The sequence below is a fragment of the Tiliqua scincoides genome, chromosome 2, assembly GCF_035046505.1.
Source record: "Tiliqua scincoides isolate rTilSci1 chromosome 2, rTilSci1.hap2, whole genome shotgun sequence".
NCBI lineage: Eukaryota > Metazoa > Chordata > Lepidosauria > Squamata > Scincidae > Tiliqua > Tiliqua scincoides.
Genome location: NC_089822.1, coordinates 74946892 through 74968970, shown reverse-complemented (window position 1 = coordinate 74968970; position 22079 = coordinate 74946892). Strand labels below are relative to the sequence as shown.

Below are 22079 nucleotides of genomic sequence, written 5' to 3'. Positions count from 1 at the left end.
CCTCATAAATGCTAGTCTCAGTATATCCAAAACTGCAATATTCAATCAAATTATCCCTTGATGTATGTCAGAAGTGTCCTAAATGATTTTTGGCCCATATTGTACTATCTTTCTCTTCCAAATAAATGATCTGTGAAATCTAGTAATTACAATGACTTCTCTTGCCAGATCACTGAAGTATCAGTTAAAGGGCCGGCATTATAGCAGCAACAAATTAATCAGGAAAGCCCATCTTCAGGCATAGCAACACAATAGCTTCAGTGTGGAATGGCCCCCCGAATGCCTCTTAATTTTCTTTTTCTGCATACTGTAGCTGTATCACATCATGGGACATTAAGCATATTTCAACTCTCAGGACTAGCTCAGTTGTGTTTTTAGATATGGAAAACAAATGTTGGAACTGGATGAATGATAACATTGAAGCAATAACAATTTCCTGCTAGGCATGCTTGTTTAATGGATTGCATAGTCTTTTGGTTTGTAAACATTGTAGTATCTATTGCTAACTGAAATAGAAGCTTTCCTCCCCCCTCCCCCATTAAAGTTTGGTTGCACTTTTGCTTGCGTAAAGTGAATTATGGGAAGTTATGAAAGCTAAGACTTTTTACTTCCCATAGTTTTCATAACCTAACTGACGGCATGATGATGTTCTTCTGGACATGTTCTGGGCATTCTTTCCAAGTTGAATTGTTTATCACTTCCTGGAGTGATACAAAATGCAAAAATTTTGTATAGATGGGTGTGTACAGAACAACATCCTGTGAAATTCAGAATATCCCCAACAGAAGTTGATCCTTTATGCCAAAGTATTCTTCCTGTTCTTTGGGTCAACTACTCCCCACGGAATTGATATAAGGTGTTTGTTACTTGGATAAGAAGCTTTTGTGACCAGGAATTTTCTTGATCTTGATAGACAAGATCAATTGATTAGCTGAATTTGTTTTTTAATTTCACTTGATGGGTTGGTTGCACAGTTTCCATTTCTCCAGTCCTGAGAATCCAGAATTAGAAGTCCTTGCTCTGGAGTAAGTCTCTTTGTTTATGGGTTAAGGAAATTGTAGATGCTTTCCCCGTTTGAGAAACGGAGATGGTTCTCAGTGTCTTTACCTGCTTTCAGGGACAGGATAAGTGAAAAGTTCATATTATAAATACATTCCATGATGAATTGACCAATGTATTTTAGGACTGGGGCCCTAGATAATAGCTTTATTAGGCAGCAGCTCTGCTTTCCTTGCTTCAAGATTTTCAGGTTTAAGCACAGTAAACTTTGCTGCGTTTCGCTCAGTCTGTTCCTTTTGAAGACTTTCAATACTCCTTCTCAGTGCTTGGCAACTGGGACAAGAAAAAGTGTGGATAATGCCGAGATGGCTTATCAGCTGTGCTGTTCACGCCGTGTTTTTGGCTGAATGCTGTTGAAATATGGGGGGTAGGCAAACACAATGCAGATCTATCATTATCGCCCTGCCGCCAAGCTCGGTTCTTCAAGATCAAAGAGACTTGCTTTCTCTTTAGGAATTCTAATCCTCCAATTTAAGTCATGCACACCATTTCGCTGCTAGCAAGCGGAAAAACAAAATAAACACTAATGAACTAGACGAGAGAAATATGAGTTGTTAAGGAGGCCCTTCGGATTCTGATAAAAACGCAGTCCTAACAATTTCACCAAAAAAAACCCACAAATGAATTCCCACATTTACTTTGCTAGTAAACCAGGAGCAGATTAACAACTCTTGTTTTTTTGAAATCATGACTGAAAGATATAGAAGCTACTGGCCTTTGTAAATTTGGCTCAATTAGGAGATGAATCATAGATACAAAATGTCTTGTTAAATTCCTGGTTTCATAAAATGCACATTAATGGTTGCATTTAAGTGGGCTGTTTATGAAAGAAAATTGTAATAGTGCTGCCTCCCTATGTCATGTCATGGATTACAGCCTCCAACATGTTGTACAGAAACTAACTAGCAAAGGTGAATTGAGGACCATTGGGAGCATTGTAGATCATCTGGCCATAGAATCACCGCTTTGTTCATATTGTTTAAAAAAAAAACACACAACGCAGATCCTAGCAGGCTGTTGTTTCCATGCAGAAACTGGCCTGAGAATGCAAGGAAATGGTTTTCATTATACACATTTGCATTACTCCCAAACTCACCCCTTAGAGAGGTCTTCATGGAATGGAATTCTGAAACATTCCAAAGTGCATGGTGCCAAAAAAATGTTGGAATTGTGCATGAGTGAGTGAAAACAAGTGCTGATGTACAAGGACAATACTGTTAGCATAATCTATCCCTTGAATCTCATTGGGGAGGGACTTTATTTTTTAAAATGTTTTGTTCAGCAGGTTGTTGTAAACTCAGAATCCATGAAAGGGTGGAAAAAGCACATTATAAGCCCAGTACAGAACTGTGTCTGTTGCCAAACCTAATTCCAGTTGCGTAGGTTTTTCCCACCCAACATCGACTGGCTGGAAAGGAGAATCTTGCTGTGGGCACATAATTCCAAAATGACTGGGTAGCATAAGAAGAGCACTTGGGTTGAGTCTTGGGTGCAAAAGAGTCGCATAGAAAACTGTAAGAATGTTTGTAAGAAAGCAGGAGTACACTGCACTAAATTGCAGTGAAATTTGTATAAAGCAAATACCATGACAGTCTGCCAAGAAATGACATGATGATCTAAAATGTTCCCATCCTTTATGTGTATCTTGTGTTGGTCTCTCTTTTTATTCTAGTGCTGGAGTTGGCAGGACCGGCTGTTTCATTGTAATAGATGCCATGCTAGAGAGAATAAAGCATGAAAAGACTGTAGATATTTATGGCCACGTAACTCTAATGAGAGCCCAGAGGAATTACATGGTTCAAACAGAGGACCAATACATCTTTATCCATGATGCACTGCTTGAAGCAGTGACATGTGGAAATACCGAAGTGCCAGCCAGAAACCTGTATGCATATATTCAGAAGCTGACACAGATAGAAGCAGGAGAGAATGTCACAGGAATGGAACTGGAATTTAAGGTACTTCACATAAAGGGGGGTTTCCTGTGTTGTTCTAGTGGGAAATCTTATACTACTTATTTCCTGTTTGGGTCAGATGGGATAAAATACAGGTTGGATTTAACATTGTTCTAGCATACAAGCACATGCTTTTGAAGAAGATCAAGAACAGATTCTAAATGGTTGATGTTTTCCCTGTGATGTTGAACTTTCTTCATAGCTTACAGTTGGGACATTTCTATAAGATTTAACAGTACCTTTAAAAGCAGATTCTAAACATGGATTTTTGCATTCAACTAATATAATAATAACTATGATAGAGTGATAGGAAATTATCACTGCAAGAAGGTTAAGTCAGATCAACCCACAGAGGGATATTTTGAAAACTTGCCCATGCCGTTTCTTCCTTTTCCACAGAGGCTAGCCAGCTCGAAAGCTCACACTTCAAGATTCATCAGTGCCAATCTTCCATGTAATAAATTTAAAAACCGCCTTGTTAATATTATGCCATACGAATCCACAAGGATATGTTTGCAGCCTATCCGAGGAGTAGAAGGCTCTGATTATATCAATGCCAGCTTTATCGATGGATACAGGTATCCCAAAAAGAAGTTATTTTGAGTTAAAAACTGTTTATGCTTCAAATTTATGTGGATCAGTATGAGCAGATGGATGCAGTGCTTTTCCAAAGAGTCTGCTTGCTGTCATGTAACTGTTACTTAGGGCTTCTTGCAACTCTCTTTTGAGCCTTATGGGAACTTCTGCTACACTATTACTTCCTGTGCCACTCAGTAATACGAGAAGAGTTCATGCTGCAGCTTTTTGCATGCCAGCATTGCTCCACTTTCCGGAAGGTGTGACGGTGGTGTTGGAAGGAGTCAGGCTGTGAAGGCCTCTGATATGGCCTTGATCTTCCACCACTACCAGAGCAATATGGAAAAAGCAGGTGCTGCTGAAAGCATCAGAACTGGACGTTTTCTTATAACTGCTCTCACGTGGAATGTTTGTGGGTTGTCACATATTTCCTTTTGAAAAAGGAAAATCACAATGCTGCAGCTCCTACTTTAACAGTAAAACAGCAAGCAGTTGGTCTGGGAATGCACCATGATTAATAATGGTCAGCTTCTAGCTGCTGGTTTTTTTAAGATACCATGCATATATTTCAATTGGTAGGCTGGGCTTCTGTGTTCAACTGATAGATTTGGTAGCCATCACCTGTGGAAGAAAAAGTTGGGAGGTTGTCTTGATCCCATTCTATCTTTGTTCCATGGCTTCAGAACCTTTTTTCTCCTCTTTTCTATTCTTTTTAATCATTGTTGTAAGCTGCCTTGGGTCCCTTTGGGGAGAAAGGCGGGGTAGAAATGTAGTAAATAAATAAATAAACTCCCTTCCATTTCCCAGTGACATTGCACAACTGAAAGAGTTAACAAATAAAAGGTTTGGAGCTATAAGTCATAAACTCAATAGGCTGTATGACAGTCAGCCTTGGACGCAAAATGGAGCTGTACCACTAAGTGTTTCCTAAGTGCTTTTTACGACACACCAAATTGAGCTATTAGAGTTGCATTAAAATTTAAATAAGATAAAGCCATAAATCACAATATTAACAAAGCAATTTCTTACACAAACTTCTAGACATAAAACAATGCTATTGTTTGATTAAACAATTGTTAATATGTTTTTAATGTGCTACAATCAATAATTTACAATCATACATTTCTTGGAATGGTGTTTCAGCAGTATGTTTAGATGCAACGAGAGAGTCTTTGACTATTTTGATTGGTAAATGTTTGTTCTTGTGTTTTAAATTTAGGCAACAAAAAGCCTACATAGCTACGCAGGGACCTTTGGCAGAAACAACAGAAGATTTCTGGAGAATGCTTTGGGAGCACAATTCAACTATCGTAGTCATGCTTACTAAACTACGAGAAATGGGCAGAGTAAGTAGGTGGTTTTTTTCCAGACAGTGAAGTTCCCAAATTAGTTTGCCATAGAAAGTGGCTGTCTTGTTGAATAAGAAACTCAGAAGAGGCAAGGTGATTGCCTCTTTTGGTTTTTAGTGTATCTTTAACTCTTCACTAGGTAGAATGGAGCAAAAGGTAATCCTCAGGCCCATTGCACACATGCAATGAGCATGTCTTTGTTTATATGCTGTTCAGGTTGCATGGGGATGGAGGTTAGGATACAGCGAATGCCTCCTCAGCCATCCCTGCTACCTTCCTGGGCCTGAACTGCTAGCTCCCCATCCTTTCCTGCCCCAAGATATCCTCTCCCCATCTTCATTCCACCTTTCCCCTGTGCTGCGCAGTGCTGAACTTAATGGTGCTGGCAGCTGCTCAATTGGATTCAGCGCTGGTGGGATGTCGCAGGCCTTCCTGCCGGCACTGCTTGTTCCTGAGCAGTGGCAAATGTGCTTTAAGGCAGACTTGCAACAGCCCACATTAGGATTGGGCTGTAAGTCATTCTCCTGGCCTTCAAGCCTTAGCGGAATGTTTTCTGGCTTTCTTATGACAAAGGCTCTGTGGAATCCTGGAGGAATGACATTTGAGTTGCAACTTCAGGTTCTGGCCCAGGATCAGTTTCTACAGTATGAAATGTTTATTCATATCTTCATCAGAGCTCACTCAGAGAAAACATAATATATAGGAACTTTGCCTTGCATCATGTGCATTATACAAGGCAGATGTCATATTCATGTGAAACTTACCCACATCAATCAAGGAGGAGTTTGAGAATTAGCATCACTGAATACCTAGTAAAATCAGAAACAAATTATCTGCAGTCTCAGGTATCAAGAAATTACAACCTGTCAAGATTGTAATTGTGACAGATACAGTATTTATATTTCAGACAGTTTGAAGAGTTTCACCTAGGATAAAATTCAGATCAAACCAACATGGCAGGCAAATGATGTACTTTTTATGATGCACTGAACAAGTAACAGCTTTTCCTTATACCATGGTTGTAGCTGCCACTTTCTCACACTCTGGGCTCCTATAGACAAGATTTGCACCTAAGATACTCAGGTGACCAAAAGATATAAAGAACCCTCATCCCTTATCCCTCGTAAGGGATAACCACCTCTCTGCTTCATTGAGTTCAGGCTCAAGGCTTAATTACACAGTGCATTAAAGGAGCATTGCTAAATCATGTATAAGGCACACTGGACTCAAAGCTTGCTCACAGTTGTTGTACTTTGCTTGAGTCAAGAGAGGGGGTGAGGTATTCCCATGTGGTTTACCATTAGAGCCAGGTGAGGAAGTATGAGAGGTGTCTCATTCCATCCTCACTGCTCATGGTGAACAATCTGATTATTCATAAGTATGAAAAATTAAATTAGATCTCAGCAACTCTTCCCTAAGTTTCTAAGACTAAAGGTGATGTTTTCATCCTTTCCTTTGATCTAAAATCAGGTTTATTATTGACTTCTTAGATCTCTATATGTTTCATTCACTGTCTTCACACAAAAATATTCTTTCCAGACTTTCTTCAATGCCAAACCACCCTTTATCTCACTCCACACCATTGTTTAATCTGTCTAGTGCCAGTAAGGGAACAATTAATCATTCTGCTAGTAAGACTTGTTTTGCTCTCAGGGAGAAATTCTTAAGGTAAGAAGGTGAATCAAAGAGGAAAAGGAAGGAGTGGAATCAAGCAGAAGTTGAATCAGGCTCAGTTCTTCATACTGAGACTATTTTTTTCTCCACGTCCATAACATCCCCTCTTCTTCACCTGTACCATAAGAAAATAAAATGCATAATCACTGTTAAACATTTACATAATTAAACAGTGTACCTTATTCAGTAATCATAAGAAAAGAGGTTAAAAATAAAGCACTGAGCTGTAACATGCAAGAAGCAGAAATTCAGATCCTTGTTTGGTGGTGTGACCCAGTAACCTGATTGCAAACAAAAGCAGATGACTTTGAGATGTACCATGACAAATGGTCTTCTTTACATCCAAGTCACTGGGTCACACCACCAAACAGGAATCTGAAGCTCTGTTTCTCTAAGCTAAAAGCTATTTTTCTCTGGGGAAACTCCGATGCCAAGCTCATCTTGACTCCTCACTGCTTTCGGTAGTCCATTCCAATTCAAAGCCTCCATAATCTCACTGGTGAGAAGAGAGAGATGCAGTATTGGCAGTTCATCATGTCTTTGTCAGTTCAGAAAAGAGGATCAGGTATCTAATTACTTCCTCAAACTCTTTCTACTCCCACTACAAAGAAAGAGAAAATGTTACTCTTTACCATTTATCTTACCTTTCCTCTTTAGTTAGTTTTCTTTGGTGCTGATGGCATAATAATAAGGTTCATTAATTGTGTTCTCAAATACCTTAAGAGGAAGACTATTATTAACTATTTTAAGACATATTACAGCCCAAACTTGTGCTGGAGTACCATTCAATCCCATGGAATGCTGGCGTACCATGAGGCACGCCAGTGTTACGAGGGCTTCGCTGGCTGGTGCTGCACAGCTGCTGATGCAGCGACAATAAAGCTGCATACCTCCAACAGTGCAACACAGAAAGCCACTGGCAGGGTTCTGCCTGCAGAGTTGCAGATTGGTATGGGGTGGGTGGAGCAGGGCAACCGTATCCTGAACCCCCATCCTGTTCAGCGATAGAAGTCATATGAAGATGCTCCAAAGACCCCTGACCTCTCAGCAGTTTGAGAAAGAGTCCCAACACTTCCCAAGCTAAAAGGCGGAAGGTATTAGTGTAAGATAATACCTCATAGCTTTGTGAACAAAGCAAGAATGGATCTCTTCTGACAGAAGAATCAAAGCTATATAGGTAAACTGCTGCCCACTCGGACTATCTATCAGGCTAAAACTGTAGTCATGAGCATCCTTGTATAGCAACCACCCCCTTCTCTAGAGCACTTTGGCTGGTTCGTGGACAAGTGTGCCAATTTGGATAATGATTCCAGCTGTCCTTAATATATTTAATATGCTGATCAAGTGGTTCTGCAAAGGAAACTGTTTCTACTGTAAGCGTGAAGAAGCCAGCCTAGAATACACAACATTTTTCAAGTGCAGGTGTTTGGAACTCGTACAGTATTCAGTCTAATAGTAAAGATTTTCACACACTTTCCTACTGAGGATAATACTATATTTGAGGAAGTAGACCAGTGCTTTCCAAACTCCTACAAGTGAGTTGGGAACACCGTAAGTGTGTGTGGAGGGGAGGGAAGATCCCCAGGATTGTGCTTCCGCCAGGGATGGGAGGGGTTATTTTTACTTACCAGCAGGCAGTGCTGGAGTCCTGAAGGGGGTCCAGGGAGCCCTTCACAGGATTCCCCGTTTCTCCAAACATGTAAAAATAACCAAAAAAAGGACATTTCTGGTTTTGCGACAAAAACCGGAAGTGCCCTTTCTTCTTTTTTTTGATGTTTGGAGCCATGAGGAACCTTGTGGAGGGCTCCCCAAACCCTCCAGGTCTCTGGCATTGGCTGCCAGTAAGTAAAAAAAAAAGCCTCCCATCTCTGGGAGCAGCGCGATCCTGGGGATCACATCTTTGCCTTCCCCCTCCTTAAAGAGGCAGGGACAAGTGCTACCCTGGCTACTGGGCCATGACCCACCAGTTTGGGAACCACTGAGGTAGACTATAGCCCACAAAAGTTTAGACTCGTATAAATTGGTTAGTCTTTAAGATAGCGCAACACTTTGCGTTGTGTCAGATTTTTAAAAACTGACTTTTTGTTCCTGTCTGGGCCATACAAAATTTCTTCAAAACAGATTTTGGCATTTTTTTAACAAGTGTCAGCTATCAGTTCTTGGTTCAAATTACTAAAAATTCAGAAGAATTTCTAGTCTAAATTCAACTATAAGGATTTTTTAAAATGATGCTTTTCTCTACCATGAAGTAGTAATATGAAATAAACATGCTAAGCCACTTGAACTGTAGAGGTGTAATGATTTTTTATTTGAAAAGCCATGTGTGCTCTTTAGCTCTATGATTCCAAAAGAAAACTGTAGTATTATATATTTAATATAACTGGATCACAAAAATAAACTATCACAAACAGGTTGAAAGTTTAAGTCATGTCTATTTTCTTTGCTCAGATCTCCTCTGTATTTATTCTGCTAGCCTTTGCAGTTCTGCCAGTTTGTTTACAGCCTTTAACTTTATTAAGCTTCCTCAGAACATTGCCAGAGGAATGAGCCTGTTTGCAATAAGAGCAGAGCTATATACAAATAAAGCTAATGTCAAATAAAGCTATGGGATCTGCAATAAAATCCTATAGGATTGCTCTCCAGGCAACTGTTTTTTCCAACAGGGATTTCTGAGATTATCTGGTTTTGGCACAAGTAGCAAGTTTCTAGCCCTCAATGTTGCTTAAAAAATAAATACTGAAAAATGTGTCTTTATATGTGCTATAATGCTGTCTGTGTGACTATCAGGAAAATACGTTTTGGTCATGGTATCTCTAAAGCACTTGCTGGGCTCAGCATATGGCTGGATTCCGTATGTGAAGGGTAAAAACAGTGTTAGGCGAAGAATGTTTTCAGTTAGAGGATTATGGTCCCCTGGAGCTGACAGAAGAGACAAGGCAGACCATTGCAAATATGGCAAGAATAGTGGATGTGAAGAATTAAAGAAGCAAGAGGGAGAGAGTGCTATCAAGTTCAGAAGAACTATCAGAAAGTTCAGAGTGAGGAAGAGTAGGAAGAAACAAAGCAGGTACAATTCACAGTTGCAGAGGTATTGTGTAAGTACTTGGGCCAGTGGCAGCACAACCCAGAACACCACCTGACACTTCTCGAGTCTACTGTCTTTGCACAGTCACAAATGATAAAGGGCGAGGAGTCCTGAGTAGAAGGTTGGAAGGTGAAAGGAGCAGAGACTGGGCGTCATGGGATAAAAGGAGGCAGCATCTGGCATGTTGTCTCAGGCATCAGGAGGTCTTGGACCAGCTCTGCTCCACCCTGAATTTCCACCCTAAGTGCTAGACAAATGAGGCAGAGCTGCACAGATGTATCTCTCACTCGCTGGTAATTTTCAGCAGCTTTTCAATAGTGCAGTGGGGATGGAAATGCTCTAATAACCTTTAAGATGTGGCAAAGATCTGGAAATTGGGCTCAAGGGCTCACCAGCTGAAGAGTATTTGTCCTTTCACTGCTTCTACTTTCATAGATGGATAGACAGACATAATATGTCAGATACTGGTATGTGCTACTGTGGGTAAAGTACTGCGTTTGTCGATCATGCAATGTAAGCAGCAAGATCGGGGTTTGTTTGGCCCAACCTGGAACACGAGAGTCTCCTCCCCTGTGGGGGGATTGGAGAAGGGCTGGGAACTGGGTGGTCTCAGAGGGCTCTTAGGGCACCAGCACCCAGCCCTCTTCCTCCCTTGCACGTGGGCACAGTACTGACACTATACATAGTGTAGAGACAGTGTGTGCAAGTAACTTTTTTCTACCTCTGTCATAACACTAGAACTTGGGGGTCACCCAGTGAAATTATCAGTAAATCCAAGTCAGATTACAGCCCAGTCCTGTCCCCCACCATCTTCTGCCATGCAGCTGCACTGATGGAGTATGCACTGCATGATAGGGTGGGGGGACCAATTAAAGCTAGTAAGTAGCAAGTGAAAATGTTCTGCCTGCTTCTCGGTAGTCTGCCTAATTACTTATGGCTCTCCTTGGACCCATACCAGCTACTTTGCTGGAGTAAGTCCAAGGAGAGGAAGGGGTGGGGTGAGTTAGAAAACTGGAGATGATCCAGTGTTCCTATTTACTGCCGAGTTCCACTCCCTCCAACCTACTCTCTATCCCTACTCTCACCCGAACATCCTCCTCCTTGCTCACAGCCTGCTCCCTCCGTTTCCTTTGCCACTTTCCCTCCTCTGGTGCAGCCCAGGTGGGCCTTTGGCATGTGCAGGAAACCACTGGCTGCTTCCACTGCTGGCTCATTTGCACTTGGCAGCAGAGCTTTAACAGTGGCACAACTGCATTTCCGAAAGCAGAAGCTGAGTTCCATTGTCATAAAGTAAATATTTCTTTGCATAACTCATAAATAATTAGAGAATTCTGTGCACAAGATGTTGTGATGGCCAGTGATGGCCTAAATGACTTTTAAGGAGATTATTAGACCAATTGTGAAGAGCACATTTATGATGGGTATTTGTCCCGATGCTCAACCTCCAGGATCCAAGGCAGTGTGCTGTTGAATATCATTATAGTTGGGTGGGGAATAATGACCCTGGTAGGCTGTTGCTTCACTCCTTGCTTGTGAGCTTCTTGGCTGGCCACTGTGGGAAACTGGATGCTGAACTAGATGAGTCTTTGGACTGGTCCAGCAGGGCTCTTCCACAGAGCTCTTCATATGCAACTGGCTTTCTTATGCTGCTGTACCTGACCAGATTTTCAAACCTTATAAATCTACTTATCCCATATTGGCATATTGTATAGATTAAAATGTATTGCTAAATGCTGTACCTCTCTGGACTGTAGGATGAGATGGGCATTTACATAAAAATGAAACAAAACTGGATGTGTTCTTACTGCAGGAAAAATGTCACCAGTATTGGCCAGCAGAGCGTTCAGCCAGGTATCAGTACTTTGTGGTGGATCCCATGGCCGAATACAACATGCCACAATACATCCTAAGAGAATTCAAGGTCACAGACGCTCGGGTAAGTTCAACAGAGCATGCTCCAATCACCTGAGGTTTCCAAGGGATACATCTGCACTTTGCTTTTTCATCCTCTGTATTTTTAGAGCTGTACGTACTGAAGTAGTCTGCAACTGAACTGTGTGTCTGCTTGAGACTGTGAATTTGAGCCCCTGAAAAGGAAAGAGGCCACCTTGATTTCCCTGCAAACATCCACCTTGGTGACCTCACCCACACTGTCTGCAGCCCTGCAGTGGATCAGGAGGAACAGCTTAGGTGTTGGTGCTCAGCGGTTTCTCCAAATAAATCACTGTATTAAATATATGGCACCTTTTAAGTCAATACATGATTCACAGTCAAATCTAATATTTGATCAGCCTGAGTTTGGATAAGAAATTGTATGAATTTTAAAGCCTAGAAAGCATTTCACCAATTAGGAGATCAGGATGTTGTTCACCTTTTCCCCTGCCATGTCACTCTCCAAATCGTTTCTTAGGCATTTTCATCACTTAGGGCTGTAAATATGCTGTTGTTCTGAAATAGCCTTTAGGTCGGGAGAGCTTGAAGGTTAATGTGGTGTGATTTAAAAACTACAGAGCAAATAGCATTCTTAAGGGAGGCATGACAAGCTTACACATTATAATTTGATTCTTGGCATAGCTGATTCCTTAGCATTCTAATCTGTCTGCTGAGAGGAGCTACACAGCCGTGACCCTTACTGGCTAATTTTCATTTTGCATTTCTTATCTGAACAGCTGAGTCGGAGGTTCGGTGCTGATATAAGATTAGCTGTATATAAACATTTTTATAGGCCTGACTGTTTCAAGCTGTGATTTGTAACACTTCACACCCCATGGCAGGATAAAGCCCCTACCCTGCTCCATTTCGGGAAGCCCTGTAGAAACGACATTGATTGGAAGAATCTTTGCAGAGCCTTGTGCTTATACAACATGATGGCCCATTAAAAACTCCAGCTCTGCTTCCTAAGATTCTACCCCATCCTCAGCTCAAAAGGCTGCTGTGGCTGCTAACTAGTTCCAATAAAAGGCCCAGTTGGAACACAAGCAAAACAGCCACATGGGAGTTGCTAACCTACCAGCTGAGGCACAGAAACCCGGGATTTGGAAGTGCAGCATCTGAAAGCAGTATGGGGCTTGAACTGCCACCTGCTTAATTCTCTGACTGAAATAACTAGGGCTTGCATGTGCTTTATTTGGCAAAAGCATGGCCATCATCAGATGGATCTGCACTACCGAAAGCACTTTAAGTCTCATAAAATATCTCTGTTTTCCAGGCTGCAATCTCAGTGATCTGGTAATAAGATGAAATGAGTACATAAAAGCAGTATACGCATTGTACATTTTCATGTCTTGGAGTGGCCGGTGCAGTGACATTTGTCACCAGTCAGTTCGAATGTGCTGTACTTTCATACTTTTGCTCTTAGGGGTGTCGTGTTACGAGCTGTTGCAATGCCAGGCACCATGCTGCTAGTGTCAGGTATTTCGATATGTGCAATTTCCAAGATAATGTGTGTAAAGCACTTGGAACAGTTGGAATGTGCTTCATAAATGCAAACCAGTGTTATTCGTACTATAACAATGAAAAGTTGACATCAGAAGGTCAGAAAACCACTGAGTAGAGCATTCGCTGTTCATAAATTCATCTGTCTCAGTTTTCAGTGCAAGTTCAGATGGTTGTGTGAAGAATTAGCATGAGAGTGACTTGCAACTTTTTAAACAACCACAGCATCAAAGTAGGTTCAGCAAAGGTAGCCTCAGTGCCACTTGACAAGTTCACAGAATATAAAGAAGGTGTCTATATACGTTGTCGGGCCAGAAAAGAAATCAAGGTATATGTGTTACCTATCACAGGTTAGAAATGCATTTGTAGAGGGAATTCATTTGATTGTGTGTGTGTGTGTGTGTGTGTTTTGAACAAATGCCTGAGAGCAAAGATCTATCCTGTCAAACTATCTTGCGCTGGAACAGGCAGGTCAGGAGGCCTGTGCTGTATCCAGTACAAGATAGGTGCCCAAGATAGGGTCTCCTTGGACTTGCGCATAACTGTTACCCTGCATGTGTCTGATCTCGGCTGATCTTGGAAGCTAAGTAGGGTCAGGCCTGGTTAGTACTTGGATGGGAGACCACCTTGGAATATCGGGTGCTGTAGGCTTATACCATAGTCTTTTGAGACTGAAGGTTGCCAACCAACAGAGATGGCATAAGTCGAGGAGAGTGGAGCGGCTTGAAGCCACTCTGCACTGCTCGGGAATGGGGGTTGGGTTCTGGCATAACTGCTGGGTCCAAACCCCGCCTCCTGCTCCCCACCCATCCCCAGGACCGCCCTCTCCCCACCCACCCCCACCCTTGAACACCTCCTTCCTGCCTTCTCTCCAACCTCCCCCCCCCCCATTACGCAAGGCTTCTCCATGAAGTCAACCCTGAGGCTGAATTCAGCCTCTGTGGGCTGGCATGAATCCCTTATGGCACGTTTGCAACCCTCCTGGGCTAGCGCGGGTAATAAATTTTAATCCTTCTATCATATCCGTATTCACTAAAATATGGAATATAAAGCCCTGCATATATTTCATTGGGTAAGTATTCTCATCTCCCCATATTTGCAAAAGAGAATCTTTTGCCTATTACTTCAGTATTTAGATAATACTTCAAACATGTACTTGACGTTACTATACAACACATTAACCCATTGACTTGCCACAGTCCTAATTCAAACCCCCCCCCCCCCATAACTGCTGTTTCTGTGACTCCAGTCACAGAACCCACGGGAACTTTTCTTACAAGTCAAATAGCATGTGTAGGGAGGAACTAATTTGGATTGGGACCATTGCAGGGACAAGGAGTTAAATCCCCCTGGACCCAGTCCGGATTGGCCCTCCTGCAGTGCTATTTAACAAAGAAAAAAACATGTATGCAGCTCTGTAGCATGCGTTCACCCTCCCTACTACATTGCTGTGGCCATTACTTCTAATTAATACACATTTTAAAAACATCAACAGCAATTTCATGTAGACAATTTCAGTCCCTGGACAATGACTGATGGATCAGATAATTCATCCATTTTATTTTTATATTTATTGTTTGTATCCATAGTTGCATGAAATGTGAGTTCTGACTTATTTCTGGGTTGCTGAGTGACTTGCAATGGAAAGCACGAATGGGCCTGCACTTAACAGTTCACTATTAGTTATATAGTTATTACACTATAAGTCATGCACATTGGGGCAAAAAATCAAAACTTCACATATAGGCTGATGGGTTCTGAGCTGTCTGTGACAGATCAGGAGAGAGATCTTGGGGTGGTGGTGGACAGGTCGATGAAAGTGTCGACCCAATGTGCGGCGGCAGTGAAGAAGGCCAGTTCTATGCTTGGGATCATTAGGAAGTGTATTGAGAACAAAACGGCTAGTATTATAATGCCGTTGTACAAATCTATGGTAAGGTCACACCTGGAGTATTGTGTCCAGTTCTGGTCGCCGCATCTCAAAAAAGACATAGTGGAAATGGAAAAGGTGCAAAAGAGAGCGACTAAGATGATTACGGGGCTGGGGCACCTTCCTTATGAGGAAAGGCTACGGCATTTGGGCCTCTTCAGCCTAGAAAAGAGACGCTTGAGGGGGCACATGATTGAGACATACAAAATTATGCAGGGAATGGACAGAGTGGATAGGGAGATGCTCTTTACACTCTCACATAATACCAGAACCAGGGGACATCCACTAAAATTGAGTGTTGGGCGGGTTAGGACAGACAAAAGAAAATATTTCTTTACTCAGCGTGTCGTCGGTCTGTGGAACTTCTTGCCACAGGATGTGGTGCTGGTGTCTAGCCTAAACGCCTTTAAAAGGGGATTGGACAAGTTTCTGGAGGAAAAATCCATTATGGGGTACAAGCCATGATGTGTATGCGCAACCTCCTGATTTTAGAAATGGGTTATGTCAGAATGCCAGATGCAAGGGAGGGCACCAGGATGAGGTCTCTTGTTATCTGGTGTGCTCCCTGGGGCATTTGGTGGGCCGCTGTGAGATATAGGAAGCTGGACTAGATGGGCCTATGGCCTGATCCAGTGGGGCTGTTCTTATGTTCTTATGTTTAGTTGCTCTTCACTCACATTCTCTGTAAATGGTCAGGGTCAACATGTTGTGGCAGTTGCACACGGGGCTTCCATAGTAATGAAGCCTGTGAGAAGTGCTTGTTATACTGTCCATAATCTCTTCGAAAAGCATTTGATTTTATCCACAGTGACAGGCAAGATAGAAATTCAAATGGCAATCCAGGTCATAGGGTTAGATAGAGAATGAAATCATCAGGTAACTATTTAGCACAACTGCCAGAAGTGATTGTGAGGAGCTCCAGAAGGATCTCTCCAAACTGGCAGACTGGGCAGCAAAATGGCAGATGTGTTTCAATGTAAGTAAGTGTAAAGTCATGCACGTTGGGGCAAAAAATCAAAGCTTCACATATAGGCTGATGGGTTCTGAGCTGTCTGTGACAGATCAGGAGAGAGATCTTGGGGTGGTGGTGGACAGGTCGATGAAAGTGTCGACCCAATGTGCGGCGGCAGTACAGAAGGCCAATTCTATGCTTGGGATCATTAGAAAAGGTATTGAGAACAAAACGGCTAATATTATAATGCCATTGTACAAATCGATGGTAAGGCCACACCTGGAGTATTGTGTCCAGTTCTGGTCGCAACATCTCTAAAAGGATATAGTGGAAATGGAAAAGGTGCAAAAGGGAGCGACTAAGATGATTACTGGGCTGGGGCACCTTCCTTATGAGGAAAGGCTACAGCGTTTGGGCATCTTCAGGCTAGAAAAGAAGACGCCTGAGGGGGGACATGATTGAGACATACATGGGAAGGATAAAGTGGATAGAGAGATGCTCTTTACACTCTCACATAACACCAGAACCAGAAGACATCCACTAAAATTGCGTGTTGGGAGAGTTAGGACAGACAAAAGAAAATATTTCTTTACTCAGCATGTGGTCGGTCTGTGGAACTCCTTGCTACAGGATGTGGTGACGGCATCTGATGCCTTTAAAAGGGGATTGGACAAGTTTCTGGAGGAAAAATCCATTGCGGGTTACAAGCCATAATGTATATGTGCAAGCTCCTAATTTTAGAAATGGGCTATGTCAGATGCAAGGGAGGGCACCAGGATGCAGGTCTCTTATTATCAGGTGTGCTCCCTGGGGCATTTGATGGGGCCGCTGTGAGATACAGGAAGCTGGACTAGATGTGCCTATGGCCTGATCCAATGGGGCTGTTCTTATGTTCTTAAGTGTGTGTGTGTGTGTGTGTGTGAGAGAGAGAGAGAGAGAGAGAGAGAGAGAGAGAGAGAGAGAGTGTCTGTGTGTGTTAAAGAGCATTTGAAAAAAAATTGGCTTCTCTAACGGTGACATGGTTTTGTAATGAAAAGAATCAGGTGGAGCTGAAGCCCTTTATAGCTGGTCTTTGGATCTGATCCAGATTTGTAAATATAATCTTGGCATTCCTTTACTGACTTCCATAAGTTAGCATTTCATTAAATTACAGGACAGACAGTTCATCATGCTGCACTGAGAGAAGAGAGTCGATTCCCAGGCAGTTTTTTGCTAGCTAACTGCCATCACACAGCTTTTATGGTGTCAGCCTTAAAGAAGTTATTAAAGCAGGACAGAAATGTGTTTTATATTCTAGCCTTCCATGCCAAGTAGTACTGGAATATCTCAAAAAAAATAAAAAGGGAAGGCTCCAAGTTATTAACATACAGTACCTTGGGCAGAAACAGATGTCCTTGATGTTTCAGATGACAACATTAGTGCTAGTTTTTGCAGATGCCAGAATTAGCATGCTGTAATCATAAATGTTTTTACTCCCATTCTTGCTTGTTCTGCCAGTATGCTATTATAATGCTAGAAATTGTAAAAATCATTGTTTGCAGTTCCAGTGACAATACTTGTTGTATTGTATATGAGGTTAAACCATTGGTGTCATATGACACTCTCAAGTAAACTGCTGCCATTTTCTCTTAAGTAAAAGGAACTTTCAATAAGGCAACAATGTCCAGAACATCTTTGGCAGACGACTACAGACTGAATAGGTCTTTTCACAATTATACATGCTACCGTGGCTCTAAACCACGAAATGCTTTAATCAGGCAAAAGAGAAATCACTGCCGTTTAAAATATTTCAAATGAGCAAGAAAAGTTGTGGATTTGTACAAGGGTAAACCAAGTCTATAATTTTCCTTGGGCTTTCCTGATTGCACAGATTGTAAATACTCCCTTCCCCTATAGACTCTGTAGTTGAATTATACCTAAGAAACATGAAGGATTAGGAAGCTGTTCTGGTGGCAAAACATGAACCAAGTTATCATATTTGTGTGGGTTTGTTATTTTACGCTGCCTATGTTCACTTCTAGGGCAATCACAGCCAAACATTTGAGTGGGGGAATCATTTTGTTTTCTTGCCTTCAGCTTCCAAGCTGCTTTATTGGAATTCCCCTAATCATTGAGCTTATTCATTGGTTTCATTCTGCAAAAAAGTGTCTTTTTCAGGGATTGGCATCTGGCAATAGCTTGTGCTTCCCTCCCCCCATACAGTGCCTTGCTTACTGCTTCTAGGCATGGTAACATGGCATCTGCTGTTTCTCCTACCATGGCAGGAAAGTAGATATCTCCAGGAAGTGCGAGGTATCCAGAAGGCATGAAGGTTAACAGCAATAGCTCATTTCATGTCATTTCTATTAAATGTCACAGTTTACCCAGATTGACAATGTACAGAACCCAGCAAGCACAGCAGTAGCAATCAAAGCCTTTGGTTTCGTGTTGTATTGCGTCCTGCATGCATTCGGCTGAAAATTTACATGTCAGACAAAGCACTGAACGCAAGATCACCGTAAACCTGATACTGACGCTTATAATGCCAGATATAAGACAGTTTGATCTATGGTTACAATTGTAGTAATCCCCACTTTTAAAAATTATGGTTTTAAAAATCATGAAGGGATTGGATGTCTTCATGTTGATATGTCATGGGAGCCTGAACTTTATACCTCCAGGTCACTGAATTGGTTCTGATTGAGGCTAAAAATCACAGCAGTCCCATGGATGGCTAAAAAATGAGCAGTATCACGGTAGCTCTAACTGGACAGTGCCCAGGTCCTCAAAAGCACACTTGATTCACAATTTTAGTCAAAAAAAAAAAAGACAAAGCTTGGAAAGAGTCACTTGCTTACCTCAAGCAGGTAATACTCACCTGCAGGCAACCAGGCAGTGACTCTTTTGTGACTAAGTACCCATGGGCTTGCAAAGGTTTTGTGAACTAGTAGGTTCCATACGCTTATTTGCAAGGCTGACCAACAAAACAAACTCAGACATTACACAGTGCGTGTGCCTGGAGTTTCTAGTCCACTGAATAGGAACAGTCTCATCAACTTCTTGCAGAAGAAAATACAATAGAGCGTCTAATGCAGCCGTGCACTGATTGAACATGAAACTGTGCAGATGTGGGGGAATAATACTGGGCCCTTTCTCATTCCCATAACCATGTAGATATAAGAATATGAGAACATAAGAACAGCCCCACTGGATCAGGCCATAGGCCCATCTAGTCTAGGTTCCTGTATCTCACAGCGGCCCACCAAATGCCCCAGGGAGCACACCAGATAACAAGAGACCTCATTCTGGTGCCCTCCCTTGCATCTGGCATTCTGACATAGCCCATTTCTAAAATCAGGAGGTTGCACATGCACATCATGGCTTGTAACCCGTAATGGATTTTTCCTCCAGAAACTTGTCCAATCCCCTTTTAAAGGCATCCAGGCCAGAGGCCATCACTACATCATGTGGCAAGGAGTTCCACAGACCAACCACGCCAGGAGGGCAGCCACTGTGCCACCTACTGCCAATTAGAATCTCTGAATGAGCACATCCCAATCACTGGAGAAAAGCACTGCAGAAAAAGCCTCCCTGCAGATGGTTTTTCCAAGCAAAAAGAGAGGCATAATTGAAGGGGCACTAGGGGGACCTTGAAAATGCCACTGGCCCGTTTGGAGATGTTACGTGAATATAACAACCCCTGCTAACTGGGCAAAGAGGCACCTTTTAAAGTGGTGTCCTATTATACTTAGCAGGGGACAGCAATAGTCCCTTTTCACCCCAGCAATGGAATCTTTTCCAGTGACTGTTGCTGATGTCTCTTTTGCATTTCGTTTTAGACTGTGAGCCTTTTGGGGACAAGAAACCATTTATTGATTTGTTTTGCTCTATAAATGGCTTTCTGAACTACTTTTTTCTTGAATACTAATATTCAACATCAATATTCTTATTAATAATAGCAATAATAACAACAACATCATCAAGGCTCTGGGTATTTTATAAACCCAATATCTTCTACAAACATTAAGCCAGGGGAAAAAGTCCCACTTAACAAGTTTGCAATTTCCCTTGTCCTTAGACGCTGTTTTTCCAAGATCTAAATGTCAGAGAACATCCTCTCCGATGCAGGCAGTAATTTGAGCATCACTGTGGTTAATGAAATGGCACTCTTATGTCAATGTGGTTTTGCTAACTGCAAAACAAGGAGGGAAACACGAGCTCATCAGCATTGTAGTTAGAAGTGTTTTTGTAAATGCCATCTTAGCTATTTTTTGCTCACTGCAGGTTATTTGCCTGGCCGACGTATTCACCCTCCATCCAAGAAAAATTTGTCTCCTGCTTCTCTGAATTTCATACTCTCTTTGTGCATCTTTTGTTAAAGGATGGCCAGTCCCGAACAGTGAGGCAGTTCCAGTTCACCGACTGGCCTGAACAAGGAGTGCCAAAGTCAGGAGAAGGGTTCATTGACTTCATAGGCCAAGTGCATAAAACAAAAGAGCAGTTTGGGCAAGATGGGCCCATTTCAGTTCATTGTAGGTAAGTAAAAGAAAATGAAATGCAGGTACCACTGAATTGTTTGCCATTGTTCAAAAGCTTATTTGGAATTACAGTGGTCATAATGACGGTAACTATTGGCTGTGATAGTAGATTTGGAAAGAAGTACAAGCAGGAGATAAAGTGATGCTGTTACAATAACAGGTGTAACGCTGTGACTACAGGTGCTTAATTATGGGTGCTGTGATCAAAGAAGTTCTAGGTTAAAATATGACCTTGTTCAAAAATACACAGGGTGGTTGTATGTAATCCCTATTTTTCAGTCTCAGCTTTCCAACTAAAATATGGAAATGGTAATACTACCGACTTAGGTAGTTTCGGTGATGTAAGGATTGCTGAGGAACAATTTACCTAAGACTGGGTTCTTTGTAGTCTGGTGTCTGCTCTGAAGGATTCTGAGTCATGTGCTGGCCCCTGTGCATGCAGTGTTTGCAACCCATTATGCGCTTCATTCAGGCCATGGGTTGCCAGGATGTAGATGCTGTGGGCACAGAAGCAGACACACACTGGGTTGCACTTACCCCTACAGCACAGGCACCTGCCTCATACCCAGTGCCTCCTTTAAATCTCCGAGAGAGAACATAATCCAAAGTTTATGAGATAAAGTCTCATAGGGCAGAGAGTCATTTTTGTGTTTTTCATTTCTGTTTTGATTTGCAGTGATATAGTTTTAGCACATTAAAGTCCCTAGCAGGCAGCTAAAAATATCTTTAGTAGTCTCTTATTTAATCAATTGTTTTTCCAATTCCATTATGGATTAAGAAATTAATTTCACGAAAGTATGTTTAATACGTGGAATTGTGTGTTTTATATAATGAAAACCCTTTCTCAGTGACTGCAGCTGTCAGAGTCTTCCCTATAGACAGAAATCTCCTTCACTGAGACTTGTTCTGAGGCTTTGTGATGGGTGTGCACAAGAATAGTGGAAGGCACAGCTTTCTCATCCATGTAAAATTCAGTGGAAGAATTTGGTCAAGAATGGCTGGGTGATCAGCCATTCCAAAGGAGTTTGCACACACCCATGGGAGTGTTTAAGCAGGCACACTATTTTACCTTTTTGCCATGTATATGTCAATTGGAGTTCAACGATGCACACAGGAAGATCAGTCGACAGACTGGAACTTTCATATGCTATACCCCAGCTGTGTCATAAGTTGAAATAACAATCTCCCCTTTTACCTTTCCCAGAAGGCCCAGAATTTTTTTTTTGGGGGGGGGGGGTATGTGTGTGCCCATGAACACAATTGGAGGTGGGACCCAGTGTACCGGGGGGACGACTTAAGGCTTTGCTGCAGGTGCAGCTCCCAGTAATAGATGCTGAAACCACCTCTTCACAGATTTGTCCTGGGTTGGGACAGTAGTTTTGCTTGGGATGAGATGACCTTGGGAACTGACAGCCTAATCCTGAGCTGCTTGGAACATGGGGCTGCGTGGCACCAAAATGGCTACCGCAGCATCCTGAGTACAACTGGGCAGCCCAAAGTGGCTCCTCAGGAGAAGGGGACTTTTGCACCTTTCCCCCAAGTAATGG

The 22079-nt window shown here is 42.2% G+C and overlaps 1 protein-coding gene across 4 annotated transcripts in view; it reads left to right on the top strand.

Annotated features, from left to right (window-relative positions):
• PTPRD (protein tyrosine phosphatase receptor type D) overlaps positions 1-22079 on the top strand; it is a 791067-nt gene that overhangs the window by 757684 nt on the left and 11304 nt on the right. For all 4 annotated transcript variants that reach the window (XM_066616307.1, XM_066616305.1, XM_066616306.1 and 1 more), the window contains 5 exons: positions 2732-3017; positions 3414-3592; positions 4810-4936; positions 11509-11634; positions 20376-20530. In XM_066616307.1, the coding sequence (XP_066472404.1) occupies positions 2732-3017; positions 3414-3592; positions 4810-4936; positions 11509-11634; positions 20376-20530 (873 nt within the window). The remainder of the gene's footprint in view (positions 1-2731; positions 3018-3413; positions 3593-4809; positions 4937-11508; positions 11635-20375; positions 20531-22079) is intronic.